A 26,930-nucleotide genomic window follows, 5' to 3' on the forward strand; every position below is an offset into this window, starting at 1 on the left:
GTAGCATCCTTCGAACAATGGGAGTTCCAGGACCTCTGAGCCGCGGTGATTGGAGGAAACCTGAGTATCGCCAGAGCGTTCGTTTGAAGATTGAGGAAATTCTCCGCCAATCTCCCAATGCAACTTATAGGAACGCAGGGAAAATGGAAGCGTATTTCTACGCGAGTGCAACGAATGAGGAACAATACTTGGCCTTTGTGACTGACCTGATGGCCCAGTTCAAAGGGAACGAACCCCGTAGGAGCGCCCCCCTTTCATCGAGACTTTTCCAAACCAATCGTCCCATACGTAACCGTCGGTTGAGCATGGGTATTCTCGCGAATTTGGGTAGGGCTTCAGGTTCAGCCTCAACATCATTCGGTCAACACGACCATCTGTCGCCGGTTATATCCTGGCATCGGGTCCGTTATGGAACATCGCAACGAAGTAATCGCCCGGACGTCTTGGAAATCCACGCAGTTCCAGCTGAGCAGGCTGCTGCACCGGAGCCCGAGGCGAGGAACGACTAAGATTCCGGAGGAGCGAAAAGCGAGACTTCAGCTGGTAGTTGAAGTCTGCTTCCTCCACTGGATGACTTCCGGGATCCCAAACTGAAAATTACGCCTACCGGTGACGTCGAGGACAGAAAAGGAGTTGCGGCATCGGATCGATGAGCTGAAGCTCGAAGAGCTCCAGATCGGGTACGATCTCGCTGGATTCGGAAGCACTTCAGAGTCTCAGGATCGTTCGCTCAGGCCTCGACTGATTCACGTGGAAACCCCTTCACTTACCTAAATACATGATGTAAATACATATTCAAAACCTCTCGTGGAGAGACTATGCTCGCCTCATCTACTAGGTCGAATGCCGTTTCGGTTTTCGTAGGGTTATGGAGTGGCTGTTCGTTTGAGTACCTCGCAAGATTTCGTTTTCTGTGCAATGAGAGGAATATCGCAAAGTGTGTTTGTCGCGAAAGTGAATATTGACGGACAGAGAGATTCTGGGGAAGGGGGAGCTGTATCCTCACTGATTCGGACCCCTCGACACAGCAGTTTCAGCTCAATTCGAACGGAATAGGAGTCCTCGATGAGGAACCCAGCTCCTTACTCCGCTGGGCATGAACTTTCACCTGCGGTCGTAAAATCGATATCTTGTTGAGATCCGGATATAAATATCCCACTTCCGGAGTTTGGATGTTCTCCGTGTGGAGGGGTCATTCTGGAGCTTTATGAGTGCCGACGATGTTCAGGTGTGGGGAACGCGTGCCTACGATTCAGAAATCGGGGACCAAAGATATGGAGGATCGCTTCCGAGAACTGGGTCTCCCTGTCCTACCCCTGGAGGAGTTGAGATTCCGTGGCATTCCGGAATCGTCAGTCGGGTACAGTTGATCTGAAAGACGCTACCCAGAAAAACTTGGGATCTGTCCACGATGTGTAATTCATGAATGTCTATAAGTTCGAATGCATCTCATGACGGGCGAGAATCGGAGGAACCAGCATTCCCAGTGCTTGGAGGTCTCAAGCGGTATTCGACGAGCAAGGTATGCTCAGCACGACCAGAAGGTCATTGGTTCTCCATGTTAGAAATCTGAGGGAGCAAATTGGGGTGGTGTTTCCGACATACTGAGATGCTGTGCAAGACATTGTATAATATTTTCCAGTAAAAGTTCGAGAATAATCGTCCACTGTTTCCGGCTTAAAACTATTCAGAAGCCGTTATTGTCTCCGAGCCGAATTCCGACGCTTGTCCGAACACCCATGTGATTTATGTATTGATATATCGAATAAAGCATGTTTGTGTTCACCCGAATGTGGAGGTCTCTCTGTAGATATTCCTACCCTGAACGTGTCGCTGATCGCTCGGAGGTTCCACAGCAAGCATGAAAAACAGCAAATAATTTTTCCCTTCCGGCTCTGTGATCATCCACATGCGACAAGGGCCCATGGATGCATACTCATGCGTCATGCGTATTCAAGCATCGTACGGTACGATGTATCGATTGATCTCTAGTCAGCATGGTGACGTGGCATCCGAAGGGCTTCCGCATTCCAGAATGAGATTCTTTCACGATTCTCACACGACAGTGAAGCAGTAGCGGATCTTCACTCGTCTTCCTCTTCGCTTACCTCTGCGAGGCGGGATTCTCTTATTTTCTATGATGGAGGATGCGGAGATTCAGCGAGCGGGGGCCCTTGTCCAGCCATGTCCCTTGATTCCCTTCCGCCATTCGGATCGAGGGGACTCTCCCTCCCGCATATCCCCTGTGACATTTCAAATACAGGAACAATCTCATATGATCGTCGGGTTCCTCGTCCTGTGTGTCCGAACGAATCGAGCACATCTTCCGACCCGTGGGACGCGAGCCATCCGCCGGGAATTCATCCCCGCTCCTTTCTATGCATTGGGGGGGGAGCTGCAACTCATATGGCACTCGCAAAGTAACTCGGGCTAGCCTAGCATATCCCAAAGGCGTCGCTCCTCTCCGATACCATCGGGATCAAAAGAGATCCAAATCTCCTTTCTAGATCAGAGCTGATCGCCAGATCTGAGCAGGACCTGCAGAAGATGAAGGTCGACAAACTGCCCCGGGGCGCCTCTTGACCGCCTCGTGGTCGGGATCGAAGCTCCCCGGCGAAATTGCGATGTGAACGAGTTTTCCAAGACCTTCCAGATTCAGAAATGCTCATCGTTCGCCGACTCCTTTCCTATACGACGGAGGATCAGCGGCTCCACCGGGGATTCTCAAGCAGGAGCCGCCTAATTAGCACCGATCTATAACAATATGATTTCTGAAGGGCTATGTGGGGAACCTCCGAAAAGAGGATGATTACTCCCTTGTTCCTGGACAGATGGAATGTGCAATGACGGGAGACTGCTCCCTTCGGGCGGGAACTATGCGACAATCCCTCAGAATTTCGGGAAATTGAATAAGAGGTTTTTTCCCGTACTGCCATACCTCTATCGACGTTCTCGTTCCGCGGGAGGTCCATATATTGGCCGTCGCGAACGTGAAATCTCGTCGCGCGCTCATGGTGCAACGCGACGTCGATTTCACGAATATCGAGTGCCGTGATTAAGGATACCCGGAGTCTGTTAAGAGGAAGCTGCAGTGCTCAGTCCACGGTTTTTCCGGGTGGAGGCCGGGAACTCGATGATCTTTTTCCTTCCTCGCCTCGAAATCGGAGGATTGGTGGAACCTCGTGCGGCCGGCCAAGTTTTGTGACATCATGGCTGCGATATCGTCCTCTGTTTCGTTTAGGGTTGAATCGGTTGACTCTCCGAGCTCGATACTTACTTGGGGGAAATCTGAGAATCTGATGAGCATGGGTCGCCGACCCGCTGAAGTCTAGAATGTGTTTTCAACAAATATAACGGGGAAATAAGCGAGGAGCATTCGGAGCTTGATGGAGGCACAACGATCGTCGAGCCTGCTAGACAGGAATGCGGCTGCGTCCGTGCCAGGAGCGAATCGACTCGACTCCATGGGCGGGTTCGACCTCTATAGAGTCGAGCATTTGAACACTTCTCGGGGTCAGCTCTCAACCTTCTCAGCAGATTCACGTGGCAATCACGGGTAGCTGTCGCGGAGCTGTCGCTGGGGCACCGAAGAACGATGTAAGAGGCTTACCTGGTCCATCGTCTCAGACGTAACAAGCTCACTCTTTCAGCGAGGTTTTCACTGCTTGTGATCCCCATCATTTATTCAGACGACGTGGCTGCATAAGTCATCCCGTGGAAAGTGATGGCGCCTCGACAATAGCTCTAGAAGAAGGACGGCAGAACATCTTCCGCTAACAAACCTCCTCCCGAATTCGTACCTCTCCTGTCGGAGTCGTTGGTACATACGAGAGTGCAAGAGTGGAGCTCGCGCAAATCCCCATCGCGGCGCGTTTCGCATGCATGGGAGCCGTCGTCGGGGCTACAGATTCATACAATCAGGAGACCTCGCTTTCGTACCTCCGGCCCATTCCCACGCTGAGCCGCCAGCTTCCTGCGTAAGCAAACGCACGATTCGCAATCCGCAGGTCGTCCGCTCCACTACGAGGCAGAAGATGGGGATGTGCCGCGAGGACTCCGAACGACACGCAGACTTCTGCAGGGAGAATCACGTCCTAAAACGGAATCCTGGCTGAATGCTTGCCTTGGGGGAGAGGAGTTTCCGAAAGTCGTTCGGCTGCCTCGAATCAACGGCGAAGACTCGAGATCGACGATGTGAATTCCGTATCCAGGCGCATCGAGGAGCGGGACGGATCGGGTCTGCGTCAGCATGATCCAATCAAGGATTCATGGAGTTGGGACCGCGACGGCAGTGTGACCGAGTCGAAGATTTTCAATCGAATCTCGGGAGGAGACATCGTTGGTGAGTAGGTCGTTCACCATCCTGCTCATAAACACCCTTTTAGTGGAATTGAAACCGGTAGGTTTATATATACCTACATATAGAGATGTCGAACTCCTGTTTTCCAATGGGGCCAAACGTGCGCCTGGGTTTATATGCGATGCAACAAAAACTCAACTTCCGACCAGGAACGAGACTCCGAGAGGGGGAGGGTCACTGCCGAGCTCATCGCAGTGAGATAAGCTGAAGACATGCAATGGCAGACCTTCTCTCAATTCGAGCACGGAGCCTTCCAATGAGCCGCAAGCTTTCAGAGGTTCGGGGCCATGAAAGTATCGATGATTGGCCCGATATTTCACCACCTCGCCCCCACTCGAGCCCACAATCCGAGCTCCTCCGAGCCCGCGGTTCTCATCTGATGGGGCGGCTTCATTAGCTCGAGAACTTTCAGCGGGGAGAGGCAGAACATAAATGCGCGGATGACCTCGGTTCTTCAATATGAGCATGGGGCGCGGCGTAAACGAGTATTCCCCGAAACGGACAATTCTCCCGTCGACGAAACGCGCGGGATCCTGCCCGAGCTTGAGCCCTTGAGACCAATTGTTTTTTTTTCCTTTCAACCTTCGCCTCTGCGAATTCTCAAGGGCTGTCCCGACTCTACAAGTCCCTCGAGTCAGTCCGCGATCGATTCGGATGTTCTGCGAATCTTCACCGTTCTGCGGGCTTGAGAGCGCGAATCGACGTAACACGATTCGCAGAGAGACGTTCTTACGGCAGCAGTGATGATGGCAGCAACATCCACGCTGTCTCTTTCTCAGACGAGCTTCCCTCACCGAAAGGCCCTCTCCGCCATTCTCGGCGGCATGGATTCCTCACAGTCGGTCGTAGCGTAAAAGGGCCCCAGAAGTGAAGTGTTCCGTGGCTCTACGCGTCGACCGGCTAAGGTGGTGCTCCCGGTGGCGGCGATGGGCTGATCTGGCCGAGTGTTGTTAGCTAGCGAGAGAATTAAGCTGTTTAGGAGAAATCTGAATAAATCAAGTGAAACTGCCAGATGTTCCTCTGAGCGGACTGTTGCATGTACAGTTTGGCGCGATCGGATTAGACTAGTCGTCGCTGTTGACTATCGTTATCGTTTTACGACACTTTGAAACAACATCATGGAATAACTCGCTGTCGCCGGACAGGTGGGTTTCTTTCAACACTAACGGTGAACTCTCCGAAACGAAAAACTTCTGCTCCTTCCAGCGAATCCGGACTTACCGAAAAGAATGCATGGAAAATAACTTGCTTCTCTTGATGCGGTCTCTCTGAGCTAATGCGGGAACAGAGGTGTAGACGGCATGTCAAGCTGGTGGTCAGACATGGGAGTAGTCAGCAATCCAGATCCATTCTGATGTCATTTTGCTTCGAGATCCTAAGCTCGCTCGAATTAGATTGTCTTTTATAAGGCCAGAAACTAATAGGAACTAAGACACGGTCATTCCGCGTGACCGACGGCAACGTTCTGATTTCCGACTGGACGGATCGTATTTTCCGCTGACTCTGCTTTGTGTCGTACTATCTGCGATGACAACTCTATAACTTTACTCCTTTGGCCTTCAATCACTCTCCATTCGTTCTTGATGCCGCGAACATTCTCTGTAGAGAGAACTCGGTATGGACACGTTCTCGATGGCAAGAGTGTCTCCCTCGTGGCCTTCGCGCTTGCGTCGAAAATGACAAAGAAATTATAATGTAAGCGGGCGTCCACCTTCCGCGCTGTCGAACGCCATATCGACAACCGCCACCGCACTGCGGCATGGAATCAGCAAACCTGTTGATAGTAGCTCGGTAGATGTACCTCAGTCTACTGCGCGCGATTGGGCGTTTGTTCGGTATCGAACAAGAAATCAATTGAGCTGACACAAAGTGGCACCAGGACCCTTTGTGGGAGGACTTTCGAGTATTTTCGGTGCTGTTTCGATTACTTGGTCCATCGGTAGTCTCCAACTAAGACCGCGCAAGGACGGTGACGAAATGCTTATCCTCATCGATCGAAGACTGATTGAAGATATGGGAAATGAAAAGCACCTGACGTCCCCTCCCTAGATCAAGCTCGGATTTCTATCTCGAGTCGGACGTTTCGGGAAACCCCGCTGCATTTATCAAAGGTAGCGTCGCGCGACGCCCGGAGCTCAGAGAGCCCATGACTAATTTCGGGTCTGACTTCCGTGAGAATGCTCGGCTTCCCCTCGCTCGGATAATAGTCTACAAGTGGTTGCTGCCGGAAAGCATGAGCTCTCGCCGAAGATGGACGAAAAATCCGAGAGCTGAGTTCGCAGCTTGAACGGTTTCGGCACCGATTGCGATTCCGACCATGGAAGTCAATCTCTAAACTAAGCTCTATTTCTTGAGATGATCGTTCTTTTCCGATTCACGTTCCCCAAGCTCGTGGTCGGAAGCGATCGATATTTTCGCATAACTGCTGAATGTTCGATGCTAATCCCGAAACGGACGATCAATGATCCCACGGTGTCTTACTCGGCGCTTGTGCCTCCGACGGATCTACCGCTCTAGCGAAAGCACAGAATATTGCGGACACGTCTTCGCCCGAGCCAGAGAGATGCTCGGCTCGTTCGATGCCGATGACCACATCGCTGGCGCTGGCGGTACGTAAAGGCAAAGTGGAGTAGACAGCGCCCAGCCGTAAGGTTCCAAAGGCAGAGTTTCGAGCGGCCGGCTGCTGTGACGACACTGTGGTTCCGAAGTGGTTGAGTCAAAGAGAGGAAGACAGTCATTCGGATTCTGCGAGCTCGACATAGTCAGTCGAGCAGATCTCTGGCTCGGTCATTGCACGTCCACAGGTGGTTCGAAATATTTAGAATAACTCGGTATCGGGGAGCAGGGTCGGCGCTCGTACCCGAGTCATGGGGAATAATTCTCTGAGCCGGCTACTGAAAACGTATCGAAGATCGCAGAAAATACCGAGTTTCGCTCACGATCGGTGTTCTCGACTCCGATTCCGATCTCGACGCGATATTCGATGGAAAAAAATCTGCGCGATGTTCCTGCGTCGCGGGAATGAGCGTCCTCCTATGGCCGATGCTACCGCCAGCTGTTGAGCTTGAAACTGATGTTGAATGTGGATCCACCCGGAAGCCTACCGGACTGCGCTGAGTCCACAGAAAATTGACGCTCTGGAAAGATGATTACGCTGATAGATTCGGGTTAACAAGGGATGTGAAGTCGGCATCGTTGATGAGACTTCGATTCGAACGCAAAGGAGCTCTTTCGGCTGAGCGAATTCCCACGGTTCGAGTGGTTCTGCATTCATTCATATGTGGCCGCTACGTGTTTAATGAAATGAAGGCTCCCTTCGGAGCGAGAGATCGACCCACGTGGCCCACTCCAGCTACCTCAAGTTGCACTTCCCACTGTTTAGCCGACTGTCTTCAGGTCTGCGTTGCACGTGTACGACTTTCGATGCAAGCAGCTGCTTATTAATAATCCACGCACGCCGACTTTCAGGACTCTGTGTTTCTTCTAAACACAGGAGTCTCGTTTCCTCTGAACAAGACTCCACTCATTGACGATTGGAACTCGTATTCGGCGTAACGACGCTCGTGAATAATTCCCATAACAAACATTGATTGTCATTGCGGCACCAGCGTCTGATCCCCGGATGCGACGTTGTTCGCATCAATTATTCAGGGTATATCAATCGACATTCCTGGAGTTCCAAATCGACTCTCCTCGCCCATAATGATTAAGTCTAAACTCGCTCACCCGAAGTGCAGGACGAGAGCTCTAATGAGGGAATGACGATCATATTGTTCCGTTCGGTAGCCGAGCCTTCCGAGTTAATCCGATGCTATGGCGGAAGTGCCACCGTTGGCTGGGGTTTGCATTAGAAATCGGAATCATCATCACGGCAATGCAAAAATGCGTCGAATATTCGGGGATTGAAGGTTCCTCTAAATAACTCGGCTTGGTACATCTGATTCGAATGAGCATAAATATTCTTGTTCGAGCCGCGCATCGTTTCTGGATCCGCAATTTCTGGATGAACTTAGCAGCGGCATTCCGGCTGCCTTGAGGTGAGGTCACAGCGGCATCGCGCATCGTCCTGTTTCGCGACTGGGATTCTGACGATTTCTGCGGCCATGTTTTTTTTTTCGAAGGCTCCGGTCTCATCTCAGCACCCATGCGAGCCAATTAATGGTCGAAAAACAAGAATTCGTATGTTCCGAGGTATGAGGGGATCCTCGCGCTCGCTTCTGCTCTATCGAGCCTTCCAAGCTTCGTTTCGGGATACGAAGGCTGTTCGGTATCATCCGCGATTTAGACAGACCCACCTGAGACGACAGTCGTCCGATCTAAGCAAAGAAAGTCTTCCTTTCCATGTTCATGGAGACCACTCTCCTATACGGGATGAGCCACGATCTCAACTCCCTCTTCCCAAGCTGAGGCTACTTCTGAGCTTCGAAATACTTGAGTCCAGTCCAGCAGACGATTCCCCGATGCGAGGGGGAGTCGAGCCGCTTGCGCGTCCGACACCTCTTGCCTGAACCTGCCTTCCGCGGGTTGAACTCCACCGCCTTCCTTTAATTACCCAACGTGAGCGGTAGGCAGCGTGGTTCGATACCTGCTGCCGACGGAAATCTCACTGGGATGAGATCGCCTTAAGGAAGAGCAGTATCCCGCCGATGATACACCTGGGACCATTTGCTTCCAGGTTCCGATTTTGGGAGCGGAACTGATTCCCCGGAGAGACCCTTTTCGGTGAAAATCGGCCGATGGGTTCGGCCCCTCAAGTGAACACCTATCATCACCTACAGATCATGTGCGGAGAATTCTCGGAAGGAGTTGGCTATCTAGATTGGCCGACTCGTTCGAATCTAGAATTCAGCATCCACTGATATTGGCTCTTCGCAGACCGACAGAGGAGGCGATGAAGTGATTAAAGAGCCTCCGAACGATCTATCAGGTCCATTTCGCTCCGATCCTCCTGGTGATCTAAAAATCTGGACGGGAAGAAGGCCCCATTAGGTCTCAGCTTGGCGAATTGCACACCTCGTCTAGAAGATAAAAAAGGTGGTCCGCAGTTTTTATGAGTTATTCCGAGCACCAGCTATGTTCTCGAAGCTTCCAGAGATATTGAGCTAGGTGGACCGATCCGACACAATGGAGCTCTCTCCCGCATGTTCCTGCAGACCTTTGTTCAAACATTCTCACATCATCGTACACAGCGGATCGGACTGCTGCTCGAGTTCCCCTGGAAGTGAAGCAGGACGTCCGCGGCGAAGAATTGTGCAGGTGCTGGCAACCGGGAAATTGCTGACCTGCAGATACAACCGAGGAATGCAAATTGGTCGGTGGACGAGACTTACGGTACGTCGCGTCGGTCAGAAAAATGCGGACGCGAATGTATTGCCGATAATAATGAATGACTATGATCCTTCCGCGGGTAATTCCCCGTTCAGCCGAACTCCGCGATTTTCTCCCGGACTCTAGGCGCATCGCAGAACTCCGTGCGAGCTGTCAAGCCTTCCCGAAGTCGCCAGAGCCGGATGCGTTATTTATATCGGGGGGAGCCTTCAGTCAGTCTCGTCCGTGATTTTTTTCTCTCCCTTGCACTCGGGAGGAGGAACGTTTCCGGAGGGGTCGCGCGCCGGCGCCCGTACGTATCGAGGTCTCTCCCGAAATGCTTGCATGGGTTCGCCGAGAGACGCCGACTGGCTCGATCCGTGTAGTAAAAGTGGAGTCTCGGAACAATGGTCGGTGACAGCCTAAAAAGCAGAACCTCCGGTACCGTAGCAATGGACGTCATTACTTCCCCACCGATTGTCGAGATGGGTACCCACCTGAGGCAGTGATTCGGGACTTGCTCCTTCTCAGAGTGAATAGGTTCTGCGCGGCGGCGGCCTGCGACATGTCAAAGATGGTCGTATCGAAGCTTCGCTGTGATGGATTGGCCGCTTGGTCCCGGAACAAGCTCGGTCCGGCCGAGTTCGGGCCCGTTCAGAGGAGACGTTTCGCAAGACTTCCTCCGCCTTTTTGCAGTCGATGCTCGACTCTTCCAATGCCCAGTCTCTTTCACAATATTTCTTGTTATTTCTCATTGAGGAACGCCCCACCAAGGACATCGATCGCGTTCGTCACACTACATATAAACGAGCCCACATAGTACATATTTATTTTTGGGTATCTCAGCCTGCGGGGCGGGAGCGAGGGTTTGCTCAGGACAAGGTGGATATGCATGGCTGACTCCGAGGGACATCGGCATTGCTCACTCTTAGGATGGGCTTGATTATTATATTTGATCAAGACTCGTGTACAGTAGAGCATGCTGTGTTCCGGGACCTGCTATGTCGAGTGGAGATGTTTGTTAGCATCGGCCCAATTAGAAGAACTCGAGTATGTACTCGAGGAAGAATGTGCCAGTTTGCCGCGTTCTCCTCGCATTCACGTATTCTCGCAACACGATCGAAATGGGTTGGCGAATCAGAACAAATCCTTGAGGTATACTCAGGTCTTCGTCTGTCAATATAGGAGCATAGAATTTTGAGTTGCGTTCGGAAGGCACCCGGCATCCCCTCTCGGAAGCACTTACGTCTATCAACTGTGCGGTCGAGGCCACGGAAAGAAATAATGTTCCGCAACACGTCCAAGCAACCAATCTTCTCGATGAGCGCGTCCCTCGAATAGAACTCCAGACGCGCTCGGAAGTGGACCTTGCAGACCTCAAACAAGATCAGAATGGAGAAATCGATTTCCCTGGGCGTTTTCGATTTCATAAAATTCGATCAGGCCTGAAAGTAGGCTCTCAGGGCAGCGATCCCTCGGGACTGAAAGTCGGGTGTGCTGATTCAACTAAGGAAAATATTTGGTTTCTTCGCTGCGGTCGATGAATCAAGGAGTGACATCAGAGCCGAGTCGGAGCTTCTGACCAATTGCAAATCCCCGAGTTCCCCGCGGCCGAGAATGGCAAGTGACCCCATAAACGAGAGCCCTCTGCCCGAGAACTAGGTTTTTGACGCGGACCACGATCACGCTACGTGTACGATCACGAGCGGCTTCGAGGGATAAGTACCCCTATCGGTCCTCTACTCTAATCCAAGTCACGACGTCATGTCACCTCGGCTCCGAATCCCGAGGCAACCGAAGAGTCCAGGCAGTCGACAATTCGAGCTTAGTACCATTTCGGCCAGTGAGTCACCCTTGTACTGTTTACTTTGCGACACGCCGTCGTGTTATTAGTGGAGTCTCCGCCGCCCCCATGGCGGAGCTATGCGTCAATCCTCCGACCGCATCTCCACCCGTTCGAAACCTGCTCTACACATCAGTGCGAACGTTCCACGACGACGTGATTCGCGGCCTCGAGGTTATTCCCATGAATGTTCCGAGTAGAGATATCAATTTCTCTTCGCTAGAGCCAATCAGACAAATGATAATGGATAGCTGACTCGATCGGCCAACGGATCGCGCTCCGATCCGAATGATCCATCTCGAGCTGTGTCGTTCCCTTGACGTTTGACCCGTAGATCGCATTCCGTATTCCGCCCTCGAGATGGAATCGCAAAGCGATTGTCGACATTTCCATTCTTTTGTGTGTTTTCGCGGGTCTGATCTCCATAGGAGAGCGCACCGGAGGAATCATCGAGAATCGACTCGCGAAGTCAACAGATGAGGATAAATACTCAGCGATCCCTCTAAGTCGCGCATACCCTTCCACGAACTTTCACGGTATCCCCAAGTAAGCTCATCATCATGCGCGGCAGACCATTCAAGCCGGAATCCGGGAGACGGAACTGTGACGTTGAATCCGTACGAGCAGTATACGCGCGTAGAACATGGAAATAAGGATACATCGCTTCGTCCTGCGATTCCACTCCCTACTCCGGAAACAAATCCTCCTCTCTTCGTTGAATATCCTCCCTGGATGCGGGACGCTCCCCTCCGTGTAGAAAAATCACGCTCGTCTCCTTGCATGGCGAAGTGCTCTCGTTCATGAGGATTGATGGGGCAGACTGGTGCGGACGAGCTGGTATCGATCCCCTACTTCTTACAGTCTCTCGAGCTCGGTATGGGAACCAGACTCCGCCAGGGACGCCGCTGGGAGGCAGCGGTCGGATGGGGTCGGAAGACGAGGCTTGAAGTTCGTCCGCAACGGTTTTGCTCTCACTTGCGCCCGGGGGGGGGGGCTTCAGCTCGTGACCTGTAGGAGTGAGAGCGTAATGACCCGAGGAGAGGGAGAAGCGAAGAAGAGCTCCGAATTTTTCCTTCCAGCCACGAGTCATTAAGGCGAGCAGGGAGCGAGCCCAAGTCTGTTGTACAAGTCCATAAAAAGTTGGTCGCATCCTCCAGCGTGCCTGATGATAGGGGTCGCAATGCAAAAGAATGGCGGGAGCAGCATCAACAACGAAAACGACCACCAGTCATGCCTCTAGTCGGATCACTCACTGTCGCACAAGTGACCCCCGCCGCGCAACAAACCGCGGGCTCCGGGATTTCCCCATGAATATTTCACCGGGTTACGGTGCCGTGAGGATTCTATTGGGGCTTCGGTTTATTTCGGCGTCGTGGTTACGACAGCTTGTATATCTCCGCACCATCTGTCCTCTCTTGCCTCGCGCTGTTAATCCTACGGAGCAAGCAGGGGGCTGACGCGGATTTTTTGCTGTTAATCCGCTACCCTCGTCCTGGGATTCCAGAAGTCGAGTCGGCTCCTCCGCTCTGTCGTTCTCGGGAAACTGAATCACCATACGACGAGTCCATGGGCTCGTCTGGCCTCGGTGAGGCCAGGTACGCGTCCCGTGCCTAGTACACTCCGAACCGAATTTGCAATCATGATAACGCGGTAAAGGGAAGCTGCAGAGAATGAGAGCAATTTTTCCACCGCTCGTTCTCTCCCCAAGCTGCACTCTGGGAAATTAAATCTGCATTCCTCACTCGCAACCATCTAGTCGTTCCAGACCCGGGGAACATCTTCGTGATCGACTGGCAAAAGTCGTTAAAAACAAGAGCTCGCTCGGGCCGATCTCTCCCCAGCGTTCTGGACAGCTCTCAAACGCGTTTGGCTCCAGTCCAATGCGAGGGTGTAAGGCGAGCGGGTAGGCAGGAAACTGTGGATGCGCAATACCCTCCGCTGACTGGAAGGAGTTTTTCCCAATCGTGTTCCCCCGCTTCCTCGAATCAATTCGAAATATACTGTCGATAGGGACTCGGAGAAGCGGTACCTTCATCGGGATAACGTCACGCGACTGCGCAACAGACTCAGAATGTCCCGGTCGATGAAAACCTCGATGATAATCGTCTTCTCGACAGCACGTCTGTAGGTCCGGCGGAGCGTCTCTTGCAAAACTCGAGTCTGTCGGGGGCTCTGGCTGGGCTTGGGGCGATGCGCGACTGAAAAGGCAGAGCAATCTTGCTCTCGGATCTCGGAGCACGTTTCTGCGTATGCAAGGGACTGTTCCGCGCTGATTCGATTTGAGTTCTTATCAGAAGTTTGCTCGTCCTCTGGGTGGTCTCGATTAGGGCTGGTACATTTTCCTCCGAATCAGCCGGAAAACTCGCAAGGGTGTCTCGCTTGCCTCCGGAGGTAGACTCTGGCTGAAACCCGGAGGCATTCGTCTGCGTGCAGGCCTTGAGGTAGCCTCCCGTGGAGCCGTTCATTGAATTCGAGAAGGAGTCTGTCTCTCGAGAGAGTTTTAGACGATCGACCTAGCTTTCCTCCTAGCTGGGAGACAAGAGGAATATATAATCTCTCCAGCGAAACGAGGTAGAGTCGTAACCCTAGCCGTAGTTTGAAATCGAGTTCCACGTCCCCCCCTCTCGCCTCGCTATGTATCCCTCGCATCGAGCTTGATTCGGAACTGAGCAGTAATCGCTTCTTGCATCCGTCGTCTATCGAAACGGTTGCCCCGTTTTCTTCAATAATTCCGTGCTTTTGTCAGCGGTTCAACAAAGACGGTGGGCGCGCAAAAGCGAGATCGGGTAATATCGGGTTTGGGGTGCCAGTGCCCACGGACCTCCTTCCGAACATTGTCTTCTGCAACGCGGGTGATTCAGCTGAATGATTGAGGAGCCCTCCAACGATGGGTGACAATTGCTTCTCGAAAACTCTGTTGATGGAATGTCGTCGACGGAAGACGTATCGATTCGTATACGAGCCACTCGTTCAGGGAATCCAGCGACTCGTGCTTTACGCAATTCGTGAGGAAGTGAGCCCCCGAGAATCGAAGCTCGAGTGCTCTGGATATCCGGTCATCGTCATTTTGTTTCAATCATTGCTCCGGCAATCATCTGGAGCACGAGGAGCGCTCGGAATGAGCTACCTGCAGGACATTCTCTGCGTGGCGAAATTCCCGGATCGGGCTCAAGTCAGGTCGATCCTTTCCGCGGATAACCGGATCAGCTATCCGCGACCGGATACCCTCTCATTGAGGTCGATAAGGAACAAGATCTGTCTCGAATGGATTGGGCGGTCGCCGAGTGGGAGTAGGTACGCGGCGAGAACCCTTGCAGCCCTCCGGCTGCTCACACTGCTTCAGGACAAACTTCCATCCTATTTGTTTCCCTCGACAGCTCCGAACTCTTGATGACTATGCGAGAACATCCATTTAGGATAATGCCCGCGCCCCCATGAAACGTTCGAACGAGAGCCAAGGAGACGCTTTCCCTTTCGACACGGATAGAGCACACAAGGGTTTCCCGCAAGAGAAGAATTGGAGGTAGTCCAAACACTGTCTTTGCGCGATCTCTTTTGAACACTTGCATCTGATTGATGCCTCCCGCGAGCTCGGCCCCCTCATCTCCACAACGCCCAATTTATCAACAGCGGGCTGCGGAGAAACCTCCTCGACTGGGGACAGCTCGGAGTGAGCCGAGGTCGATTCCAGGATAGAATTGGCCCAGAGTCGTTCAATTCGTCTCAATTCCGCTCAAGGCATACTGACTGAGCTCCTGGTCCGCGGCCACGGGGAACCTTGCGTGCTGCTCCTGATGTGTGAAATGGGACTCTCCTCAGACCGTGTCTCGGTGCGGATCTGATCATTCAATGAGTCGATTCGCGAGTCCGGATCATGAGTATCATCAGGTTGGGTTTGCGTTTCTCAAAGGAGTCTCTGGGTCGGCGTAACCTGCGGAAAAAATATTTTCTGCCGGTCTCATCTGGGAAGCGCAGCCTGACCAATATCTAGAGCGCGCCTCATCCACGCGACGTTTCAAGGGCGTCTTCTGCGAAAAAAAATACGAACGTCAAATCCGTAAGAGTCGGGACCAGTCGGCTTCGTCATTTTCTTTAGGCGGCCAAGAGAGATCCTGGCATCAATAGGGCTCCCGAGGCTTCGAAGACTAATGATTCGTTCACTGTTACCCAGCAAGTTCGAATTCAATGGGTCTCGTCGCACCCGGCCGGACTCATTTTTCGAACGTTCCGCCGCGTAGTCGGAGAAGCGGGGCGGTGGTGAGCTGGAGTGTATCTTACTCACGTATTTAGAGAATCCGACGATGAAGCAGGTCGTGTGTTCCTACGCGGAGCGACAGAACCGCAAGCCCTCTCCCCCATCTTGCGTCCTGGAATTTATGGCACTGAGTCCGGGAGACACTTCGGTCTGGAATCTATTCTCGGCTCCCACTGAGTTTCCGGGAAATAACTCACGCCGATCCAGGTATAGACGCTCGGAGTTGCACCGGGACCGCTCCGTGACACAGTCGCCTCGGAATAAACTAGCACTGGCTCCAAAGCTTTCCCGAGCCGCGGACCCCAACGGACCCGTTTACGGTGTCGTTGCAGTTTATCCGAGAGCTCAATACACCCGCTCGTCGGATCCTCTGGGGATCTGGGAATTCTCGGCCTTTTATCGGTCTGGGAAAAAGTTCGCCAGTTTGGGGCTCCCATGGAGTCGCCATCTTATCTCATCCCCCCCCCCGTCTCGAGATGTTTGTGTTTTTCTTTCATTGCCGGCAAGTCGAGTGCTCATTCACTAAATAGAATGGAGTAATACAATGGGAGCGAGGCGACGAAACTCGGACACTTGTCACGCACACAGATGCTCCCGGGACTCGGGGAACATTCAACGTCGGCACGAATCGGGCAGATAAGAACGATGAATCTCCTGTCTTCGTGGAAGAATCCGAAAACTGGGGATCGCAGTGCCTTGACACGAAATTCATGGTGCGTGACGGCCGGACCCAGAGACGAGAACCAGAAGAAATCGCCATCATATTCCGTCTCTCTGAGGACATCAGCCGATTCGCGGCAAACAAAAGCTCCGAAAGTCGTTCACACCGTAATTTGGAGCCAGCTGAATGTGCCTTATCCTTTGTGAGCACGCCAAGATTCCGAATGCAGATGTACGCGCGTTGTTTTCGCTTCCTCAAGCGATCGCGAAATCTGACTTGATGGCTCTTGAGCGGAGCTCCCTGAACGCAAGGCCATAGTCAAGAGGCTAAACGGAGCTTTCAGCTCCGCACACAGACTCTGTGTATCTTTCCTCTGGATTGCGGAAAACCTTTTCCTTGCAATAATGGGATATGCTCTACGACGGACGGTCGTAGGGTCAGCGCACCGTGAGACCTTCAGGGTTTCGGAGAGGGTCTTCCGAGAGTTCCCTTTGGGTTTCCCGATAGGCACGAGAGGGTTACCGTTAGGAGAGAAGATCATCCCGGTTGCCGGCGGGATTCACAGCTCTTTTTCCTGATCTTAGGGGTTGAAGACTGTTGAACGCATTCTGGTACCGATGACACATCGGCGGCAACTGCTCGACGGGGTCGCAAATCGCAAGGTCCGGCCTGAAAACTATTTTCAATGACTGAAGTATCATACATATGCTGGGATTCTTCCCCAGCCGTCCTCCCCCGTGAAAAGTCCCCGAAATTCCCCAAACAGACTGCCATGAGGCAATCAGACGAAAAGCAAAGAATCCTTTTGTGCAGCTCGAATCACGCATAAGTAAATACATGTATCGAAGCATCCAGGGTCTCATTCGCGCGAGCTTACAAGCGTCTATTCGAGTGCAACCATTCGGATCAAACGGAAAACGGCTCATTCTTCTCACACTGAATAGGAAACCAATGCCTGCGAAAGCCCGATGCGGAACTCAAAGACGTCCGGGTGAGTCGGGGAATCAGCGTCACCTGCGAGCGGTTCAGTACGAACAGCGATAGTCGATAAGTCGCGGTACAATGAAACCATAATTCCCGATCTCCTCAAGCTCCATGGATATTATTTGTGCATGAGCTCATTGTTCGAGAATACTTGGCTCGGAATTCACCATACAGGAACCCGCCGATCGCGAAGGTTTGAAGGCTTACTCCGCTTCAACTCAATCCATATTTAATGTAACGAGGAACTTTGCCTCGAATTACCTGATGAGTTATGCGAGGGCTTCGATCGGGGAAAAATCAACCTAGACAGCTCGGGCGTGGAGCGGAAGTGGAGGAATCTCATCCACTCATCGAGCAGTTCAATGCCGGAATGCCTGCCGGGTACACGTAGACCGAAAACTCGTAAAACGGATAAAACAGGGTTATGCCCGTCAACTCTTTTTATGGACGGCTCCTCTGTCACACTTGGTCAGGAAAGCGCAAACTGATGGCCTGGGCGGCAAATGGAGCGATTCGCGCATGAAGCGCCAGCGATCGTTAGATATGTGGCTCTCACTCAGAGATGGATTCTCGCCGGGCTGCCTCGACTTGAGCTCCCCAGCTCAGCGGATCGCAGCTATGTACGATCTGTGACTCGTTTGATGTCCAAGGACCCAATCCGTGGACACGAATCATATCGAGCATCCTTGACGTGAATTACCCTCATGAAGACTCGTACAAACTGATTATACGATTATTGTTCCCCTCGAGACTCAATTCCATTCCTCGGAGCCTCAAGGAGCGCAGAGAGCGCAAAGAGCTACGACCCGACGTCGATCCAGCCATGATGCCGTATTTTTGCGGGAGGAAACGTCGGTCTGGATGCCGCTGAGTGTGTATCATCATGCACAAGACTTCAAAATTTCTGACACACATGCTTCCGCTTTAGAGGCTGCTTCGCTACCCGCCATTGTCGAGTTTTTGACCTCAATCGGTTCCAGTTCTGCGCAAAAGCCGGCCTCCCTCTGCCAGATGATCCTTCTCCGCGGTATCGGGCTCCGGGAACCAGGGACGCAAAGCAGGCCCGCGAGAGCTCATCGTTGATGATCATCTCGACTGATAGGCGCGTCTCCGTGTTCGCGGTTCTGCCCACGCTGGCCGAACCTCATGATTAGTAATTAGATCTTTTGACTCCGTGGGGATCGAGTTAGATGTCGGTCTCCTATCCGTCTCTCTTTCTATTCCTGTAACGCCTCGAGGTGTTTCGCTTTACGGTGCTGCCATTCCAACAAGACTGGTGGCTCGGATCGAAGAGGAAGAGATGCCGATGAACGAAGTTCTTCTGTTCTCACGACGTGCTGCTCAGATTCGTCCCATTCCGTGCTGATAACGAGCCGGCACCGATCGAATCGTTTCCGGACGCGGATCATTTTCTGATCCTCACTCATCTTCCATTCCAGGAGCGGACAATGCAGGGTTCCGAAGAACATCAGGTGGTAGACCCGGGACCAAATGGACTCTCGCTCGACACACTCAAGTTCATGGGACGAGCCTTTGTTGTCAGCTATTGCGCCTACCTGATCGGTGAGTCGACCGGCTATCAATATGCAGACGGTACCGCCGCTTCTCGCGACGGAGAGTGTCGTCGTAACGCTCTCTGCCTCATAAATCCCTGATCTCGTCGCGGCTGATTGCCACTATTCGTCTCTAGGCTACTTCGGTCTTTCGCCGTCATGGCTCGTCCTCGGTTCGGTTGCGTACGCCGTTCGATGCCACCTCCGCCAACAAATGAAAGCCAAGGCGTCATTACGAAAATTGGTCCTGGACAAGAAAAATATTTCGACTCTGCTCGAGGATTTACCGACTTGGGTAAGTCGCGAACCTCCATTCGAATCAGTCCACCGGAAACCTCCGCCATTCGTTCAGCTTTCCTCTCTCAGGTGGGAGACCTCTTGGAATAAGCTGAGAGCTCGCAAGTTCGCTCCGTATGTTCGTTGGATGAGCGGAGCCTATCTTTTCTCTAGAGGAATCGTTGCCGGGAAGCAATCGGAGTGACCCTATTTGGCTCTGTCGTTCTCCTGAGCTGAAAGTTCGAAATCGTCCCGAGAACACCCGAGCCGGATCAGAAAGCGGTCTCGGTGGATGATCCCGCGGTATCGATTCCCGATGGTTCAAGCGTCCACCATCGAAGACTCATCGACTCGAAGTGAGATCGATGAAGTAGTCGAGAGGATCCGTGAGCTCTCCGTTGAGGGGAATATTTTCCTGCCTCGTACCGTTCGTCCAGTCTATTTCGGAGCCAGACCGATCAGAATATTTTGCCGAAAATTTGGCGATGCGGGCATTCGATGACTACAAATGCATCTCTGACCCGGTTAACTCAACAGACGAGGAAGAGCTTCCGAGGTCGGTACGAATTCGCGCCCGCGGACCGGAGCCGGTACCTGCTAATTACGTCGACAATGGGTATTGAGCTCGCCCCACCGGGCAAGCTACTACTAAGCGCTCGAAAACTTCCACGACGCTGCGACCCGGGGAGGAAATGAAGCATTTCGCACTAAAAGAGTCGAGCGTTCAGGGAGAGGGGAATCCCGGAGGTCGGAACTGAGGCTCGGAAGATCTCCACAAATTAATTCCTTAGATGGCACGAAATGTGCGAGCGAGACGATCGCGTCGGGTATTCTCTTGAGGCATGAGATCGCTCCGGCTTCATCCCTATCATATTTTGCGTGATGTTATGGTCCGCGCGGAACGTGAGCTTCATCGCGCATCAATTTGAGCCTGTCGCTCCGACGCTGAAATTCGCCCAGAGCGTGGAGTGTCTCAGGATGCCGCTTCTCAGCTTTGACCGACGCTTTTCTGGCGCAGAGTCTTGACCCTGACGAGCTCGCTCCGAGAGCCCATTCTCGGAGATGGGTGATCGAGTTTTCTCTTCTTCCTAAGTAAGGGGCTGCGAACGACATAATGTCAAATTGTATTTTGCATCAAATGAATATGCTTATTATGTTATTATCGCCAGCAGGAATTGTGCTCCATCCTCATGGGCGGAACTCATCAGTCGAGAATGGCCGGACCGAAATCGTTCCGATATTGAGACTGCGACATCTCATTCTCGGAGTTCCGGAGAACATTCATGATCGCAACTGAGTTGGGGCTCTTGCTGGATGACTCAAGCTCACGAACTCCACATGGACTGAGTGATGGAATGCACCCTCAGTTTTGAATATTCCGGCCTCTGAAGTTCGCGTTGAAAATTAGCTTCGTTGAGAGTACACACCGCGAGACGGATGCACAGGCAGATGGCCGAGCTCCGAGCGGGTAGCGGAGTGCCCTCAACCGACTAATAACGCCGAACTCTGCAGCTGTTCCCAGCTGCTGAGGTCCCGGCGGACCGATATGCGGACGAACACATGTTCGAATAGGTTTGAAGAATATTCATAGAATGCAGTTCGCGCAGGCGCCGAAAGAAATTTTCCAGTCGAGCGCTGCAAAATTCATCCGCTCCCTTGCAGCAAGTCTCCTCCCGGGGTTTCGAAGAATCGTTCGACAGAGTCAGTTCACACACGCCAGGAGCGTCTGAGAACGCTTCGTGAAGCCCTCGGGCATTGAGAGTGATGTGGACGAGACGGGAGGCGCCGAGAAGATCGCCAACCTTCTCGCATATGTTCTTGGCGGGGAGAATGTTGGGTGGCGCCCGGGGCCGATATGCGGACTTTCACCTGTGGGGGGGCATCGACGTCGGTGTTTCGAATAGGTCAGCCGGAACGAGAAACGTGATTCCTGACGGGGCACGTCCGGATACGTGACAAAGCGTGCTGGAAAGCTATTACTTGAGCAACGAGCATTTGTAATATCATACATTCATAAATAAGATACCGGACGAGCCCCGTATTCATCTATTGATGATCGAAGCGATTTGATCCACAGAGGAGAAACGATACGAGTTTTCGCATTGACCGTCTCCCATAGACCCGGCCGCGAAATAGCGATACAAAGTCATACCAGGGTTCTGAATGCTCCTGGAATGATGCCAGCAAGTGCTCCCTTGCAATGGAAAACGGAGAGGGCGTCGAAGGGGATGTCTCGGAGCCTAATGATCGGCGTGACTGCTAAGGAAAGGAAGCTCGTATATGTAGCCCTCGCTCCGAGGCTCGCTGGCCATCTGCGGCGAGTTTCGATGCGCGAGCTTGATCGGACCGTGTTTTTCCCCGCATGAATCGTCCCGAGAGCTTCCGTCGCCGGAATATTTTCCGAGACATTCGCTAGTCCATCATCAACAATCGGATGAATTGAAATAGAATTTCGAAGCTTTATGGTAGCCTGATGCTCACGATGAGCGGAGTGTTTGTCCTTGAATGGATTCTGAATAATGACTCGAATGAAGCTAGTCGTCGGGTTCAATGCCACCGAGCGCGGCGAGTGAACACGGGGTGAACGCGGGTATTTCGCATCTCAATGAGTTGGATTGCAGCTTTTCGACAGGCTGAAATATGGGCTCGAGCTAGCAGACGGCCGGACGAACTCAGCTATACATTGTTCACGATCGACTCCCTTATATCTACCATGTCATCTTTTTTTTCAGGTCTACTTTCCCGACACGGAACGCTGCGAATGGGTGAACAAGGTGAGTCGCATCGGAATTTTCCCGACGGCTTCGGATGAACAATGTATGAGGTCCCTTATCGATACATCATTGGAATATTCAGAGCGTGAAAAAGCACGAGTCGCCAGAGGAGTATAGAGCTCGGCCCTCGATATCAGGGCCCGATGGATCTCGGATCCTGCGCGGAGCCCCGATCGAAGATCTAATATCCAGCAGAACTCATGAGCTCCAGGCAGAACTCAAACAACGCTCACCAGATATTTGCTCCGCATGATGACAGTTCTCGCCGGAGAGCTCGGGAGCGGAGTCGATTGGTCGGATCGCGACGATTCCGGAACGACTAAAATTCAGTCCAGAGACTCCTACCGTCGCGAAATTTCCGTGCTCGACTATGACGACGCACGAACGCGGATACATTCGGCGTGTTCAGAGCACGCTACAATGTCTAACCAATGATTCTCTTCGAACCTCGGCGTCGGAACCACGTTTCGCGAAAGGCGGTAGACTTCCCCGGTATCGCGGTGTGTGGAGCGATGGAACTGCTCGATAGCAGGATCGCTCTGCGGGACCGAGCTCCGGGAAGTCGCCCCGCTCGAGAATAGTCCGTCTTGTCTCCACAATGCTCGGGGAATAGACGCATGCATCGCCGAGCGACAAGAAAACGGCTTTTTCTGAGCAACGTCTCATGGCTCAAAGAAGCGGGACAGGCCGATGCACACGTCAGCGCGAAGTCAATTATTCCTTCTCTCCGAGGGAGCGACGAGCGCAATCTTCCGCTCCTTTGATGACCAGATAGGAAAATTCCCGCCGTCCCGGAGAGCTTTTTTGCTCGCGTTCGTATTTTCCCATGAGCTGAGCCTCATCAGACGCTTCGAGGGATCTCGTCGCGTAGTGATCACTGATCACTTAGGGACCGAGCGAAAGGATGGGAACTGCCACGGTTTGGATTCCGGGATTGCGCGTGTGATTGGCCGCCGACTATGGAGAGCGCATGCAGCCCACGAGTCGGAATTGTTCCGAGGCTGCGAGCTCAATATGACTTTTCGCGACGATGTCCTGGGAGATTTCCCGCAAAGCTCCCTGAGCGCTCCGTTCGATGTGTATCTTCGGAATGGACCCTTTTCGGCCTCGTTATCACTTCGCAGGCTTCGGTCTGAACGAAAAGAAACCCTAGGCAGGGCGCTTCGGCGCGTTTGTGCGGAAGAATAGTGTGGAGGGAACTCTATCGCGAGTTTTCGCAAGGGAACCGGGTGGAACGAGTTTTCGTGGGAACGCGGTCGTACCGACTCTCTTCGGTACACGAGCCGAAGCGATTTGCTCTCGCGGTTTTCGAGGCTCAATCTCAAGGGATTGAGTTTCCATTAGACGGGGTGAGCTCTCTCATCTTCTCAGTCCTCCGATTCATAAGTTTCTCTGAATTTCCAGATGTTGGGACAGCTCTGGCCTTTCATCGGACAGTACGTGAAAGAGATGCTCGTCGATATCGTCGAGCCCTCGATACGCGCATCGTTGCCTCATTACCTGCAGAGTTTCAAGTTCGAGACGATAGACCTCGGCGATATCGTGAGTATCATGAGGCCATTTCCATCCTGGTAGATAGCTCTGGATGGGTCCCGATAATGGGCAGAATCGCACGTCGAAGGAGATTACTCTGAGCTGCTGCTACCGCTGCTTCTCGAAGCGGGGCATCGATCGTCCCTCGACACGCAACAGAGGAGCGTCCACTCAATTTCCTTGATAGTAATCTCGCTGTGTGAGCCTATTAGCAACGATCCTTCATATCTTCTCTCAGTCTCTTCTGAAGAACTTCCTTCTTGCTCTGAGTTGTCTGCATACAGTCGCGGGAGGGGGCGACGGGAGTCTTGCAGAAGACGTTTCTTGGATCCGAAAGATAATTGTGACGTTTTCCAGTCTCCCCGGATAGGCGGCATCAAGGTGTACAACGAAAACATCGGCCGTAATGAAATTATCGTCGATATGGACCTGATGTGAGTAAACTTCGTTAGTTCGGAGCCGCCTAGTCGATCAGCGGCCTCATCAAGCTAATATCGACTTGGCCGTTCAGAACTAAGCACGCTTATCTCATCTAATTTCTCGTCCTCATTTTCCCCCGATGTTCGCAGATACAGCGGTGATTGTAATCTGGTGATCAAGATCAAAGGCTTCAAGGCGGGCATCCGAGATATTCAGTTGAGAGGAAACCTTCGACTCGAGCTGCGACCCTTGACCAAGCAGATACCTCTCGTAGGAGGGATCACAGCTTGTTTCTTGAGACCCCCGGTAAGCAGTCTCCCCCAAACTTCATCCTACATGGAAGCCCTTATCAACACGGGAGTTGTATTCCGTTCCTTTCCCTAGAGTTCTTGATCTTTTGAATTTCTGCCATGAGCGTGACGGGCGAGTATTCCTTTCTCGAAAAGCGCGAGAAGATTTGCGCCTTGCGAGATCAATCTTTCTGCCGACCCCATGGCCCGCTGGTCTCTTGCCAGCCGCCTAGAGTTCCGCTCTCAGAACAAAGCCACAGTTTTCCCGCTCGGAACATGGTCCTCCGAGTTGTACGGCTCGCCGTGAGTGGACATCACTCGGACAACCCGTCGCTTCCCGCTGCGTTCGCTTTTATTGCGTCAAGTACACTCTAATTGATCGCACTCACCAGAACCGCAGACGTGGGAGGCAAAACTCATGAGAAGCGCAACGCTGCTAGAGAGCAAGGAGGACGAATTAGCATTCAGACGAGTCCTTCCAGAGCCTTGTGCTCTCGCTGACCGCCCTGCTCGAATAGAATGTTCGAAAACACTGAGTGCTTGCAAAACTCCTGCTGAGAGCCACACGAAATTCTCACCAAGCAGAGCACACGTCGGCCCAGTTCTGGGTCGGTCTGCGGTAGCCCCGTCACTTGCAATGGACTGCGAAAAGTTGCGCCGGCGCGCCGTATCGCCGGAAAGCCAGAGGGGTCTGCGCATCAGGAGCAGGCTGCATCACCTTCATTGACGTTGTCTCGCGAAGGCAGTCGCTGGTTCGAACCCGCCAGCCCTCTGATCGGGACCGTGCGTGGAACCTGCGGAAACCTCCCGAGGGTTTCCCGGATATCCCCGGGGATGGAGGAATCCCATGCTCTTTGTTCCCGTATGGCTCGAACCGGGGTTCCTCGGATCACAGACCTCCGCAAGCAACGAGGAAAATTTTGCGAAAGGCTCCCGCAGGACTCATCCCGGACCTGACGGGACCGAGGAAGAGGAGCGAAAACCCGGACGTTTTCGGATTGGAGAGGGTTGTTTTCGAACTCCGTTCAATCGAAATTATTTCAGCTCGTCGATTTCACTCTGACGAACATTGGAGAGCTAATGGAAATTCCCGGCGTCAACGATCTCCTAAAGAAAGCCGTGCTGGATCAGATATCGCAATTGTTGGTCCTGCCGAACAAATACTCACATCGAGTTATCGAAAGCGTGTCGGCTCACATGCTCAAGTATTCTCTGCCGGCCGGAGTGCTCCGAATTCAGGTAGGAAAAGTTCAGTTGGGAGCGACAGTGCGGAGCGGATAAAGTGGCCATCCAAAAAGGGAAGCCACTGCAATGCCAAGTCAGCGACGGACCCGATCCTTTATTGATAGCCTTTTAATGAATTTAAATCGACGTTCGGATTTAACGGCTTGACAGTACTAATCGGTGGAGCAGGCGAAGCGTGCCATTCATGTGCATTGCCGACTTTATGCTGATCGCTGGGCGCATTACCCGCTCGCGAGAGCCTTGGCGGACTGGCACTGGAGGCTCGTTGTCGCTCCGATCGAGTCCCAGAAATAACTACTCAGGCTCATCCCGGGAAGAGCAATTCGGATTGGTGAACGCCATCGTTTATTGCCTTCAATCGGAGGATAATCTCTGAGCCCGGTCGTACGATCGACTCAATTATGACAGAGAGCCACAGACTGAGAGGTGTACTTACCTCTCGGAGGCAATCATACGATTAAGCCCTCAAGTGGATTATTCCAGGTCATCGAGGCAGCGAAATTAGTGAAGGCAGACATTGGAATGCTGGGAATGGGGAAAAGCGATCCCTACGCCGTTCTCACAGGTGAGCGTCAGGAGCATCCTCGTCTCCTCCGTAGCTGCGTCAACGGAGAATTCCGTCGTTCCCAACGGAATGCGGTTCCAGGAGCTTGAGCAGTGGTTAAGCAGTCTTGATTCCGGCTTTTCCAGTCGGCAAGTCAGAGTTCAGGACTCAGGTCATTCCCTCAACAATAACTCCTCGATGGGATTTCTCCTGCGAAGCTGTAGTTCATCAACTGCCTGGGAACACTCTTGATATTGAAGTCTACGACGAAGATCAGTCCAGTAAAGACGATTTTCTCGGCCGAACAGCCCTAAGCATTCCTGATCTGGCGGAGAAAGCTGTTTCCGATATGGTGAGTCCTAACGGACGGGGAGCCCACGGGTGTCGACCGTGGGGAACGTGTCGCCTGTCATTCAGTTATTTGACAAGGATATAATAGCGTAGGCTCGGGAGTCATTCCGCTTCTGGGATGCAGGGGAGAGCTGACCATCGTAGCATTAATGAGTTCCGATAGTCCAATCTCCTAAAGGGGATAATCCTCAATTCTAGTGGCTGAAATTGGAAGCAGTGAAGAGTGGTCAGATTCATATTCGCACAGAATGGGTCACTCTTAGTGGAAATCCGGCAGATCTTGAGAAGGTAAGCAGAAGCTCATTCAAAGCAGAGACCCGGAAGATTGCGGTGACGACGTAGAACTGCTTTCGTGAGGAGCGCTCAATTAGTGACGCGGAGTGACTCAACAGACGTCATCGATGCTTATGGACGGTAACGGGGCGAGTCCGTCGAGTGATTCGCTGCGGGTGCACCATCTCAATAGAGAATAAACCGTTCCGAAACTCCAGGGCAATTTAGTTATTGCAGGCAGAAACATTCGGAGTCGGAGGA

General features: G+C 52.6%; 1 protein-coding gene across 1 annotated transcript in view; it reads left to right on the forward strand.

Moving 5' to 3' along the window:
• Positions 1–5,396: 5,396 nt before the first annotated feature.
• Esyt2 (extended synaptotagmin-like protein 2) overlaps positions 5,397–26,930 on the forward strand; it is a 28,129-nt gene continuing 6,595 nt past the window's right edge. Inside the window, 11 exon segments of the mRNA XM_029111773.1 lie at positions 5,397–5,505; positions 18,850–18,973; positions 19,101–19,258; positions 21,972–22,013; positions 23,418–23,555; positions 23,904–23,980; positions 24,116–24,272; positions 25,301–25,495; positions 25,985–26,066; positions 26,192–26,397; positions 26,595–26,684. Coding sequence (XP_028967606.1) covers positions 18,859–18,973; positions 19,101–19,258; positions 21,972–22,013; positions 23,418–23,555; positions 23,904–23,980; positions 24,116–24,272; positions 25,301–25,495; positions 25,985–26,066; positions 26,192–26,397; positions 26,595–26,684 — 1,260 coding nt within the window. The 5' untranslated portion in view covers positions 5,397–5,505; positions 18,850–18,858.

The sequence above is a fragment of the Galendromus occidentalis genome, unplaced genomic scaffold (genome assembly GCF_000255335.2).
Source record: "Galendromus occidentalis unplaced genomic scaffold, Mocc_1.1 scf7180000077468, whole genome shotgun sequence".
NCBI classification, from domain to species: domain Eukaryota; kingdom Metazoa; phylum Arthropoda; class Arachnida; order Mesostigmata; family Phytoseiidae; genus Galendromus; species Galendromus occidentalis.